The sequence below is a fragment of the Rhamphochromis sp. 'chilingali' genome (genome assembly GCF_963969265.1).
Source record: "Rhamphochromis sp. 'chilingali' genome assembly, chromosome: 6".
Classification (NCBI taxonomy): Eukaryota; Metazoa; Chordata; class Actinopteri; order Cichliformes; family Cichlidae; genus Rhamphochromis; species Rhamphochromis sp. 'chilingali'.
In genome coordinates this window covers 37,224,841-37,238,593 of record NC_137933.1, presented here as the reverse complement: position 1 = coordinate 37,238,593, position 13,753 = coordinate 37,224,841, and the positions used below count along the sequence as shown (strand labels likewise).

At 38.2% G+C, this 13,753-nt stretch overlaps 1 protein-coding gene across 1 annotated transcript in view; it reads left to right on the top strand.

Moving 5' to 3' along the window:
- itfg1 (integrin alpha FG-GAP repeat containing 1) overlaps positions 1–13,753 on the top strand; it is a 171,755-nt gene that overhangs the window by 57,633 nt on the left and 100,369 nt on the right. The window contains exon 10 of the mRNA XM_080885940.1: positions 4,231–4,382. Within this exon, the coding sequence (XP_080742066.1) occupies positions 4,231–4,382 (152 nt within the window). The remainder of the gene's footprint in view (positions 1–4,230; positions 4,383–13,753) is intronic.

The window sequence follows — 13,753 nt, the reverse complement described above, 5'->3', positions numbered from 1 at the left end:
ATGTTTGAGAGACACAAATTATCTTTCTATTTAGGAAATGATGTAATAAGAGACCATAATGATAATGTATTTCTTGCATTTGATTTCACTCAGCTAAATAAATTACTAATATGATAGGCTTCATTTTGGTCCCCTGTTTCATTAAGCATCTTTTTATCTCATATTCAAGTTCTTGTATGTGTACACGCAAGTAAGTGCAGGTTTTTAATCGTAACACTTTTGTGTCTTTTGTTTATGAGACTTTATTTGACTTTATTTTATTTTATTTTTTTAATAATTTTCTTTGCCAGTTCCATCAACAACTGTCACATAACGATAATGCTTAGATTAAACTCTTTAACCCAGTGCACAATACACGTCTGCATTTTCTTCAGTGTTGTGTAGAAGCTGTTTGTATTCTCCATGCTTTTCCTCATACTTCCTCTAATCAGCGTCAGAAAGGAGCAACAGACAGTACAATGATTGCTTCAGGGCCTATAGCAGCACAGTGGTGTGCTGATAAGGCTGGCGGCCAGCAAAGGCCTTGCTCTGTCCTGAGAGAGAATGTCATAGCAGAACTGAGCACAGAAGGGACCAAAGGACTCAAGAGGAAAGAATTCACCTGTGAATTAATTCGGCTGGCAGACTACAGGGCAAAGATTGAAGATGTAATCAGAAAATCTAGTAACCCAATCAGTCTGGAAAACTTGTACACAATTCTAACCACCACATCTTATAGCTTTTTAAAAAATTCAATAAATGAGGGAGAGAGAGATTTTGGATTGAAAATAAATATCATTTGGATTTATAAAGCAGTGCCAGTTTCAGTAATATGTCATTATCTAAAGCACAGTCTGTCATTTTAGATCAAGGCCTACATGTATTCATCCAAACTAAAGTATATGCACGCCTGTCATCTTCACTCCTTTCTTTCTCATTTGTTTCTCTCCCATTTCTTTTCTTTCCACCCGATGTCTTATTGGTGACTTCCCTGAGTAAAAAACTGTAAATAACTGAAATTAACATGTTTGCCCCCGGCATTACGTTAACAGGGGAATAATTGTTCCACCTCTCTGGATGTGTCCGAATGAGAATGATTTTGTGGGACAGTGTACTATTATGTCCATCCATGTCTAGCATTGTGTTTACTGGCCGCAAATAGGCTGGCAGCAGCCTCTGTGGGTCTTACTCTCTGTTCGCTTCTCTCTGCCAGTCGCTGCACTGCCGCAATCTCTGGCACTTCCATCCACTCTCGATGGCAGTAATCATGGCCAAGCTTTACGCCCATATGGCAGGCAGTCAGCCTCTTAAGCTGGATCGCAACATCACTTAACAGTCATTTAATGATAGCTTACTTGGGCACCATTGCATTAAAGCTCCAAGTTCGGTGTTATCTTCAGAAAAAGATGAAACGTAGATTTTAGTTTCTTTTTTTACGCTCTCGCTTTTAATGCTCCATCTGAATGTAGAAGAGTAATAATTACTGTCACCTCAACAATCTTCTGCCTACATTTAGTCAGTTCAAGTTACTGCTTGTACGCTTAAGGAATTAAAGCACATTATTTGCATGATTTATGAAAACAACTGTAATGTTTCACTAAATTAGAACTTGAACGTGATATTAAAAGCAACTACCTTCACGATAAAAATATTCTGCATGATAAAAGCTAAAGTGGTTAAGTATCTTTAATTGGCTTCCAAATAAAACAAAATGATGATTTAAATAATATTTAAGCATTTATTGGGGCAAAGCGACCAATTTTAACCAAATGCAATTGGTTGAAATTATGCAGATATTTTGTGGTACTTAGTTATGGCAGTTTGTGTCTTTACATTTGCTGAGTCAAACCAAAAGTAATTAAGCAAAGGGAATAAGACAAGCTCTGCACTTTGGCTTTTTAGTATGAATTGAGAAGCCAATAACTGTGTTTTAGTCATGTTTCTAAATGCTGTCTGGGATTTCTGTTAGCATCTTGAAGCGGGGGGGGGCTTTACTTGGCCAATGACTATTCTTTATTTTCTTTGTTTTTGAAAATGAAGAGTAAAGAAATGATATTTCAACCTGGGACCCTCTAAGCAAATTGCTGATGCTTATTTTGCATTTAGCCACTGAGGCGTCACATCATTAACGTGACCTAAGCCCACTACCCCGCAATCGTGTGTTACCTCTATATCATGTAGTGTGCACAGCTGGTTTGGAGAAAACGTGGATTACGATTTTCATGATGGATTTCAAACTAATTGGAAATAGGCTATGGTTTTCTTTTCCGAGACATACTGGTTGTATTAGGAGCCATTAGTGGCAGTCGTGGTGAATGTATCTCTGGTGTCTCTCCCCTGCACCTGGTGTATGTTTAACATTCATGAATAGTTTAAACCTCTAGCATCCCCTCTTATGCCTCTCTAGAAACTGCACATGTAATTAATACAAACTGCCAGTTTAGTGCAGTTTTTAAAAGGTTTTTTTCCCCCCTCCCTTTATATCTGTAAAACTACAGCAACTTACAGTAAAAGGATTGATGAATGGATTGATGGCTGCTCTGTGGGTTGTTGGGTGTGCCTTATTATACCTATCGGGGATCAGGACGAGGCATCTCAAAGTATCTCAAATCCAAGTTTAATGCTAACTGTAGACCATCTGATGTCAAATACATGCACTGATTGATAACACATGTTACTCATAAACCTCTGTTTATAAAAGTGAAAATTTGGGCTGATAATAGTCTCCCCCTTTTCTTTGTGTAACACTTCATTCTCTTTAATTGTAAGTAATTCACAGGAGTCTATTGTGTAACAGCTCACTGTAATGGCACTAATCACAGCAGAGAGATCATTACGGCCATCATGGTAACAACTTTGCTGAAATTAATTGTTTAGGAATATTTGGACAATAAAACCTTTCTGTTGCAACATGGAAAGCAATAGCATTTTTTTCCCATTGTAGGCAACTGGAGAACAGTAATAGGACAAACATGTCATGTAAGTCAGTTTTCGAACTGCAAAAATGATGCTGCTAAGGTGGGGGGCCTACTTTCATTATTCTCTTAACGTGTAAAGAAAATTGCATCGAAACGAGACTGCGGGCTGTGAGCACATGCACAACATCTGATTCTAAAACTCCCCTATAGGTGACAGTTTTGTTTTCAATGTAGTATGTAAGTGAAATGTAGGCTGATTTCTGTATATTTTGTTTTATTCAGTCACATTGTTCATTCTAAAAATCGTTTGGGAAAATACACTGAACATTACAGAGTTGCAAAAATTCCAGTGCTACCAGTTAGAGATGTATAAGTTCCTTTTCACATCTCTAATACTTAGTGTTTGTCAAGTATTTTTGCAGCCTTAGTTTTTATTCAAGATCCTGCAGGAGAAAGAGAATGATTTATTACATGGTGAGAAGATTTAGGATTAAACTTAAGTCATGTTTTTTTTTGTTTTTTTTTTTTACTTTACTGCTGAAAGTTTCAAAGAAACTCATTTTTGAAACACTTAATGTTGTTATGCTCTTAAAGCTAGCCACTGTTGGACCATCAGGTTTGAGTATTATTGGAGTGCTCTAATCGCACTAAGAAAAAAAAAGAAAAATTGCTATTAATGTCAGTTGCCTGAACCATTGCTCTTAGTCTGCTGATTTGGATGAGATAAAAGCATTTGAAAATAGGCAATCATTTGTCATTAGCTTGAGATTGCTTCTTTCTTTCTTTCTTTCTTTCTTTCTTTCTTTCTTTCTTTCTTTTTTTTTTTTTTAAGCTTGTTACTGCTGTCAAAATTCCATTACATTGGCATACGTACCGTATGAATGTGTAGGTGTATACACTGTGTGGGCAAAGGGATCTGTAACTTGTGATGCAGTTAAAGTACAAATAATACCTGAAATGCAAATAAAAGATTCCACAAGAAATTAGGTTAAACTCATATAACAACCACTCCAGACAGGTAATTTAACCAAGTCATTTATGATTAACAGAATATGTAAAATTTGTTTCTTTCATGTAAATTCAACTTTAAATATTCATGATTTTATTACTGTATTTATTTAATATATATCAGATTTCTGAACACTGTTCAAGAGTTATAATCTCCGGTTTTCTTTGAGAAAGATAAATATACACAAACGTTTTTTCTCTACCAGGCTCATTTGTTTACCTTTCTCTTTGTATTCTTGTTGTTCTTGATTGTTAAAGGTTCCAGTAACGTATCACTGGTATGACTGTGATTGATGACTAACTGTTGGGGGACTTGTTTTTGCAGTGGATACCAGTTCTCTCAGATTTCAAGCGGAAAGAAACTGTCTGGGGCTTTGTGCCAGATAACTCGAGTCAACCCCCAGCCCTTCACCTTGGGGACTACAACCTGGATGGGTTCCCTGATGCCCTGGTAGTCCTCCAAAACAAAAGTGGAAGGTAGGAACAAAGCACACCTGAGCTCCATTTAATAACTCCTCATATGTGTGCATATTTGCAGGTTTTGTTCTGTAATAAACCTACTTGTGCGAGGGTGAGATATGTAGATATAATTTTCAAGTTCCTCCAAGATCCTTGTATAAGATCGTGTCTTGAAAAAAATAATTTCATGTGAGAATGAAGCTAATCCTCACTTGGCAGAGGGTCCTTGGAAATTTGTCAAGTAGGTCCCCGAACTCCAATCCAGCTAATGTTTGACTCCCATCATTCACTTCATGAGCCATCAGTGCAGAGGAATAAACTGTCAGTATGCACAGGTCCAGGAGGAGCCTACAGCATGTAGTGCAGCTACGTACAAACCTTGTTTGCATAGTGATTACTCTAGTTTCTTGACATTAATATCATGAGACTCTCAGATTTCATGGAAACCTCTGAGTTTGCTTCATTTATTAACCACATTTGAATTTGTTGTGTAGCATCCTACATTTGATGAGATTATACTAACTATAGTATTCCAGCAGCACCATAAATTTGAATTGATTGGAAACTAATAACTCAAGATGCATAATTAAATGGCTTATGCAAATTTGTTTAGCTTTCAAAACTATAAATGTATTTTTCTTTCTTTTCTTAAAGACGCCACACGGTGGATGAATTTACTCATTAATTTACTGTGAAATTAGTGTACTTGCAAATGACGCATTCTCATGGTGGGGGTGGGGGTATATGCCTGACAGTATAGCACTATCCATTATGACATTTAAAATTTTTTTTTTTTTACAAAAGCAACAGTCACCCACAAGGGACAGGAGGGATAATATAGCAGCATTTATTTCTTATTAATTTACATTTTCACAAAGGCAGTTAATTTGGGCAACACATTTTCATCCTAGTGCTCAAAGGCAGAAAACTATATATTTGCAGTGTACAAGGTATTCAGAAATAGACCTGCAATCCTGTTCACAGTAGACTTCCAGAACAGCTCTCTTCCTCAAGCACGGTCACTTCTAACATGTTCAATGCATTCACATATGGTGACCAATTTCAGGTGGTGCAATGGCAAACTGGTCATCCAGAGGTTGACAGTGTTGCACGCTCAATCTCGGGGCCGTGCAGTTGGATGTATTCTGGTTATATTCATATATAAAATGCAGGCACCTATGTTATTCTGCATTTCCCCCCCCTGGTGTGACTGTAGCATTAACCAAATCTATTTAATATTGAAAGAATGTATGACATCATAATTTAATGAAGAAGTGTTACTGAGCACAGGCTGGAAGGAAGGCGACTAAGGTGAGTTTGTTCTTCAGCTTATGGACGTTGTGACTGATAAGCCTAGTCTTTAAAAATCATTGCTGCATGCGTTAAAATGCAAGCACCACAACCACTGGGAGTAAGGAGTATGTGTTTATTGAAGGACATGTTTGTTGTGGATTATCTTGCCTCAGAGATGATGATAAGATAGCTGAAGAGGTCAAGGCTACGATTATCTATGCATACTGATTGCTGTGTTTGTCAGAAGTAGTAAGACGTTGGGTAAGAGCTTCAAAAGACACATTTGAACTCTATTTTTCTGTATAATTATCAGTAAGTTCTGCTGGGCTTAACTCTTTGCATTCACCCTCATCTACAAATGGCTTATTTCTCAAAAGCTCTAATCACAAAAAGCAATGGTGTCTCCCGTCCTCTCGTCCTTTTTCCATTTCGCTCTCATCTGAAGCCTGAACTTTGTAATCCTCTACTGGGTCAGGGACATTATTGCAGTACACTTTACCAATATAGTATAGTCTGCTCCAGCTAACTTTTCAAATGACGTTATAAACTAATGAAAACAGAGCAGGATAAAGAGAGGAAAAAAAGGTTAGAGAATTTTTTAGATGCCTTTTTAGATTTTTTTAGATCTCTTTCAGCTACCACAAACCTTAGAAGATTAGCATAACAGTGCCAGTGGCTTGATTAGTAAATTCTATATCATGCTTAGACTATAGGCCTATACACAACCATTCTCCCACAACTCTGGTCTGAATTGCTTCTTTTGAGTAAAAGGTACGAGGTTTCAGAGGATAGCCTTGACAGATCAGATGTAGCTGTTTTTGTTCACATACTTTATGAAATACCACCAACCTCCTCGTCTGCTTTGGATTCAGCAGCGCTCTGAAGTCCAACCTGCATCGGGCGTTGCTGTCTCTGTAAATTCTTTCCACTCAGATGCTCTCATCTAACCAAATATTTGTAATGCCCACAACTAGTCTATTTCAAGTCCCACTCCCCCTCCGCCTCTCTCTTTTCTCTCTCATCTCTCCATCTCTTCTCGTTCAACTGGGTATTTATAGCAGCTTTTCAGATGAAAGTCCTGCCAGTCCGCGTCACTCCTCCTCGCAGGAAAATGAATGTTGATTTAAGTGTTCAAAATAGGAGAACAGAAGAAGAGAGGGTGTGAGATGAGTGAAATGAATGGAACAATGAGAAGATGGAGGCAGCAGAAGGAATAAATTGAGAGTTGGAAGGTCATTTAGTATGAATGAGGCCATTTTCTCTTACTACTCAAGCTTAAAAAAAAACAAGTTGTTTATACTGCTTTAGAATGATATGTTTCTTATCTTATTAATGCTTAATTATTGATTCCGCTGTTCTTTTTTCCTCCTATTTTAAGACCTCAGACCTGCTAATAGGGAATTTTGGGAAATGAATGATCTTGAAAGCCAGTGTGACAATATACTTAAGTACCATGTAGTTCTACTGTTTGTGATGGCTGTAGGATTGACCCTAAGATGATTTCAGAGTTTGTTTGCTCTTGATGTCATTCAGACTGCTAAGCTCTTAGACATTTCAAGTCATTCATGACACTACAGTTCTATGAATTAGAATTTATGTTTCTCTATGTGTAATAGCTGAAGATATTAAGAATAGATTTTGCTCAGCAGAAAGTTGGCAAACCCAATAAATCTCAAGGAGGAGTCACTTTTAAATTAATTTTTTGTATGCTTAATTTAAATTTTAGGTTGTAAGCAATGTAGGTAACCTACTATCCAGCCTTTTCACTTTAAAAAGCTGTTGTCACTGCTGTCAAAGGCATCAGTTGCATCACCTACCATTTCAGGGTAAGAAACTTTATATCAGCATAAAACTAGAATTATCCTCTAGTAATACTTTTTCTCAATACTATTACTAATAATAATTACAGATTTCTTTGCGAAGCAGTCATTATGAGTTCTATTCCCCAGCCAGCTGGAGCCTTTCTGTGTATAGTTTGCATGTTCATAGGTTAGCCAGCTTCTACCAGAGTCCAAATGCATGCATGTTAGGTTAACTGGTATTCTAAATCAGCCATAGGTGTGAATGTGAGTGTGAATGGTTGTCTGTTTTTCTGTGTTAGCCCAGCAATAGAATGGCAGCTTGGTGTACCCCACCTCTCATCTACAGCCACCCACCACCACCATCCTGAACTGGATAAGCGAAAGAGATGGATGCATTATGAATTCCAAGACACTGTCACTGTGTGTGTTTGTGTCTTCATATCTGTGCCACGTGTTTAGGTTTTTATCTTTGTGCAGTTTAATGTCTATCGGCAGTTCCCAGAGCTGCACTCCTCCTGGTCTACGTTATGTCCAGGTCACAGGACAGATGGTCCCTCCAGACTCTTTCTCTCTGTCACTCTTGCTCTGTCTCGTGCACACTGTTACATGCTCACACAGATGAACATCACAACAAAGAGTACAAGGCTGTTGCTTCCTGCTGAAAAGAAATTTTATAGGCATTTCAGTGATTGCCAGAAAGTTTGGGATGCCGACTGAGATGGGAAGCAAGACCGAGAGAGAGAGCAATGCGGTCTCAGTGAAAGAAACGTAGTGTGAAAGTAAAAGACATGACCTTTTCCCTGTGTTGCCTTTTACACATGCAAGAAACTTTCTACCGGAATCCTCATGATAAAATATCTCCTTTTCTGGCATAGATGACAGAGTATGTCACTGTGCAGTTTACATGTAGCAGATTCTTCTTCTTGTTTCCAGGCATGAAGCAGCTTGTAGAGCTGTATGATTTATTCACAAACTTACATGGCCCATTTTCTGTTACGGCTTCGAATAAAAAATAATAAAATAAAAAAAGCAGTTATTAATTGCACTTTAGTCATTTGAGGTTCACCATTCATAGACTAAGTAGTGTTAGAGATGTCACGTTGACAAAAGCATAATGATTTATGAACCTTTTACATGTTTACAGATATAAACCCTGCATGTGGGTTGGGAACATTCACTTTATGCAACAGTTAATCTAATTACATCTAATTTTATTAAGATAGTAATAAAGGTATTGTTTTGTTTTATTTTGAATTATTTTGAAAGATCTACTGTTTCTCTAAAAACCAATGTAGGTCCTGATCACCCAAAGTTGTGATAAGTTGTTATGCAAGTAAATTGGACACATAGTACAGTAGTACAATATACTAAGAACAAACTTAGTATATTGTACTACCATCATTAGTGTGACTTTGAAAGTGTCAAAGCTTCAGAAGATGCCTATTTAAAGAGAATTTGCCACAAGCTGCTACAGAGTGCAGTTAGATAAACCAGTAAATGGCTTTACTTTCTAGGTATAACACAAAATATGAACCACTCTTAAACTGCTTTTGTATGCAGAGTGTAAGACTGTTTGTGTCAGCCACAGCCCTCACAGACTGGGATTATCCTCAGCTGTAATCACCCACCCTCAACTGTATCACATTCATAGACTGAATAAAATGTGCAAAGGTCAGCTTTAAAGTGTAATCTGCCTGAAGCAACTTGGAGATAATTACAAGTGTGTCTCCAGCGTGCACATCAGCATGTGCGTCTCAAGTAATTGAAAACAGCCAGATGACCTTCTAGATGAAACCTCACTTTCAGTCAGATCTTTGCTCCTGCAATTCTGAGGCTTTCCCAAACCTCCGTCACCATAACCTTTAACTTCAGCGGATAACTGCAAGTGAAATCAGACCAATGGATTAAAATGGGCCTACATCATCATTGCACTCTCATATACACAGAGATAATAATTTAATACCCATTAAGTCCAAGTGCTGTCCACTGTTTACCTTCTCAGATAAAAAATAAATGCTACAAAGCGAATACGATATTTGCAGTATGACTATTTTCTCTATTTTATCTCTCCAGCATGAATATTTCTCTGTGTTGTGCCTTGGGCTGTATCAGCATGCTTCTAAGCAATATTCCAGCCTTTCCACCCCTGTCACTCATCATATAAAATGTTCAGAACAACCATTTTCAAGGTGTATGAGTCAGCGAGCACTAACACGCCACAGCAGTGACAAGCTCCCACCCTTCCTCGGAGACTTCAGAGATGGGTCCCAATGCAGAAATTGATTTATTCCGAGGACCTAGAAATTAGTATGTATTGCTTCCTATTGACTATAAATCAACCAGATAGCATATTAATAATTAGTAATATATATAATTTTTGGAGGGTACCTTATTGTGTTTTCTTGATTCTGGGTTGTCTTTTTACTGCCACTGAGCTAGAAACAAAAATATTATGAATCCCTTTCACAGTTTCTTTACTTAGCAATATATAAACTGCTGGTGGTTGGTGGTTTCATTTAGTCGGGCATAGTTTTTCCTTACCCACATACTTTTTGAGATTCAGGGCATGGTTTGCCAATAATAAAGGTATATACCATTTTTGACTCAGTAGAGAGATTTTTATTTTATTTTTTTTGCTTTTGTTTTGCCAACTGTTATTTACTCCCAAGAAAATATGGTCATTATTTTAAATGTCTAATCAGCCTTCTGTTTAGAATAACATTAATTGTTTTTCCCCCAAATTGGAGTCAGAAATATTTTTTAGATAAACAGAATCTCCAAACATCTGCTGATCTCTCTGAATTTAGCTTTTGTTTGCCTGTGTCAACATTTAGAGGACATTAATGTGTAGACATGTTAATACCAGTCAGATCTCCCACTATAGTGTGCTTTTGAAAAAGGGCTAAACTCTTCTCTGATAATGAACTATGTGGAGTGTTTTTGTTTGGTGTTTCTATTAGAGAGCAGAGTGTGGCGTGGGCAGCAGTTAGCAGCACTAACTGTCTCCTTCTGATCTTTTAGCTCTGACCAGCTGCCGGAGTATAAAAAAAAACAACAACAAAAAAACGACTCATCAGACGTCTAAAACCAGCAGAAGGCTTTTTGAGCTAAATGCTATCTTTTGCACACAGAAACACTGTGACTGCTTTTGGAAAACGTGGCCCCATTAATAAATTAGTTTTTGGTTTGTCCAAAAGTGAATTCTATGAAGTCGATAAGACCACTTTTAATTGCGAAAATTGAATTTGTTGTAGATTTCTCCCTATACTTTGCAAATAAATCAGTCTAGTCCTACTGTTCTAAATGTGAAGGTATCAGGAGGTTCACATGAGAGTGTTAATGCACAATCCTCCACCCATTCATTATCCTAACAGCTTATCTAGTTCAGGGTCTCAGGAGAGCTGGAACCAGAATACAACCTAAATGAGAGAAACTTCAGGCCAAAGCCGTTACGTTTAATAGTGCACTAAGTTTTCATGCAGTCTCTGTTGAGTGTGTGCCATGGGGGGCTAAAAGCATAACCTAGAATGTCCTTCAATGTCAGCAGCTCCCAGGTGAAATTTCACACACAAGAGCCCTGTCTGGGTTGAAACTCAGGTCCCTCGTGCTGTGAAGCACTGGTCCTAGCATCAAGCCACAATTCTTTAAAAAAAAATCCAAATTTTTCCAAAATTAATTCCATCCATTTTCTTCTGTTTATCTGGAGCCTGGTCTTGGGGGCAGCAGCCTAAGCAGAGAAGCCCAGAACTCCCTCCTGCTGGCCACCTCCTCCAGCTTGTCTGGTAAAACACCAAGGCATCCTCCTGGTGGGACATGCCTGGTAGACCTCGCACAGGAGGCATCTTGGTCAGATACCCGAAACACCTCAACTGATAAAGGCATCAGAGCCACATCATTTGCGTAAAACAGAGACGAGATTCACACACTGTCCAAGTGGAAACCTTCCGTCACTTGGCTATGCCAAGAAATTCTGTCTATGACAATTATGACCAGAATTGGTGACAAAGGACAGCCACGGCTGAGTCCAGCATCCACTGAGAATGAATCAGACTTATTGCCGGCTATACAGACCTAGTTCTTGCAACGGTTGTATAAGGATAGAATGGCATGTAGCAACGGGCCAGACACCCTATACTCCGTGAGCACCCATCACTCTGAGGGACGCAGTCTCCAAGTCCACAAAACACACGTAAACTAGTTGGGCACACTCCCATGCCACATGAAGTATCCTCAAGAGGGTAAAGAGCTGGTCTGTACCGTACTATAGACATACAACTTCACCGAAGTGAAGTCGGTGCTCTTACGGAAGAACAATTTCTGAATTTGCACTGCATGAAGTTCCCACCATGGGAAAAAGGTAACTTCTACAACACATGACCTTTAAAAAATGGTTCTTGGTTTTCTCTCCAGCCCGCTGCGGTGTTCTGAGCTGCTGTTGCACATACATCTCCACAAAACGAGTAACATTAGTGAACCAATACAGGCAGTTAAATGGTGATGGCTCTCATAACCATACTTCATGTCGCACGCAGATTTGCTACCAACTCAACTTAACTTGGTCCACTCAGATGACACAGTTCACTTTTTTGCATCTATTAATATTGTCATTGTTATGGGCTCATTCTAAACAAACTTAACAAAGCTTTAATTGTATATAATCGTTTGGTATAATTAGCTGGGAAATTATAGTTTTGGGGTTGAGACCGAGCTGTTCTCCACTTTTCTTCCAGTTGTTGTACTGTTTCTCCCCATCAGCTGCAGAGGGTAGAGGACAGAGGGCAGGATGATGCCATAGCGCTGTCAGCAAGTTGAATGTTAAAAAGTTAAGAACCACTACTGTGAAAGGGAACTTTTGCTGTTTAATTGTAGGTAATTTTCTACCAGTAAATGGAATATTTACTGTCCTGAAAACGATTTTCCATGTATTCGTGAGAGCGAGAAAAATATAGACTAACAAGCAACACAATGAGTCTAACAACATCTTGTGATGGGGTTGTGTGCATATTGTATGCCTCTTGGATTTCCCACATCATCCTGACAAAGAAAAAACATCATTTCTTTTTTCTCTTGTCTTATGAAGGAATGACTAAAGGATAACAAACTACATTGTCTTCTTTGTGCTACCCACAGATGGGTCCACAGTTATTTGGTTTTTTGGGCATCTCTAAAACACAGAATAGGATGCCATCTTTCAAAAACCAGCTTCTCTTTACAGTACACTCATGTTTCCTGGTACCTTTTTCCAGATGAAATCGTGGGACGTTCTTAAATGGCAAGTTAGTGTAAGAATTTATACACTGAGTATAGATTGTATACAAAGTCAGTAATGTGCTGATTGCTGTGATAAATTCCTATTTTTATGCAGGTATTTTATGCATTTGATGAGTCAAAGCAAATTAATGACCATATGCCTGCTCTCTCATACACAGACACAGGAGAGCAATCAGCCTTTACACGTTCCTTTGGGCTTTTTTCTCTTTTCCTCATTTTGTACATCAAAGCCATAGTGTTTTACTGAATGCCACCAGAGATGCTCTCTCCATGGGAACACACAACTGCTGCTGTTAAGCATAAAGATAATAGCCCCTTCTTTGCTCACCCATATACTTTGAAAACTAATTAAATCTTCCTTATTAAGGCTTTAGGGCCCTCTCAGGGATTGAGCATGAGTACGAATGTGTATGTGCAGTGTTTGTGTGCCATGGAGAGACAGAGATGGAGGAAAAAAATGTGTATTTGTTTTGCCAACTCGATGAGAAAGATTGTAAAGTCTGTGGAAGATGCTGTATAAAGAAAGGAAGGCAGGAATGAGAGCTTCCTACATGAGTAATAACTCCACCTCAGTGATTGCAGTCAGTTGTCAGCCTGTACAGATGTTGCTTAGGGAAAGCAGTCATCAGAATATATCAGTGGCAGCTTGTGAAAATCCTTTCTGCTCTAAACTATAGAATTCAAATAGAAAGTTGGGAATAATATTTCTTTGTTGCTTTCTTTCCTAATTGCCTTTTCACCATTTGATAGTAGGGTATAACTTGAAAAATATTTTCACTTTCACACAAATTATATGTTTCTATCCAGTTGGTCATAATTTACTGCGGGAAAAAGAACTGCTTGTGTAGGTGTTTTTTTTTTCTTGCCTCTAATCATCCAGGCAGCTGCTTAAACCCCAAACTGGACAGCAGTTTCCAGCGTTTAATTTGTTTTATTAAGCCATTTGCCTCAGTTAACTAATTTTACCTTGAAGCATCTTGCTCTCCACTTTGCTCAGGAAAAATATAGATTCATTTTCGGTTG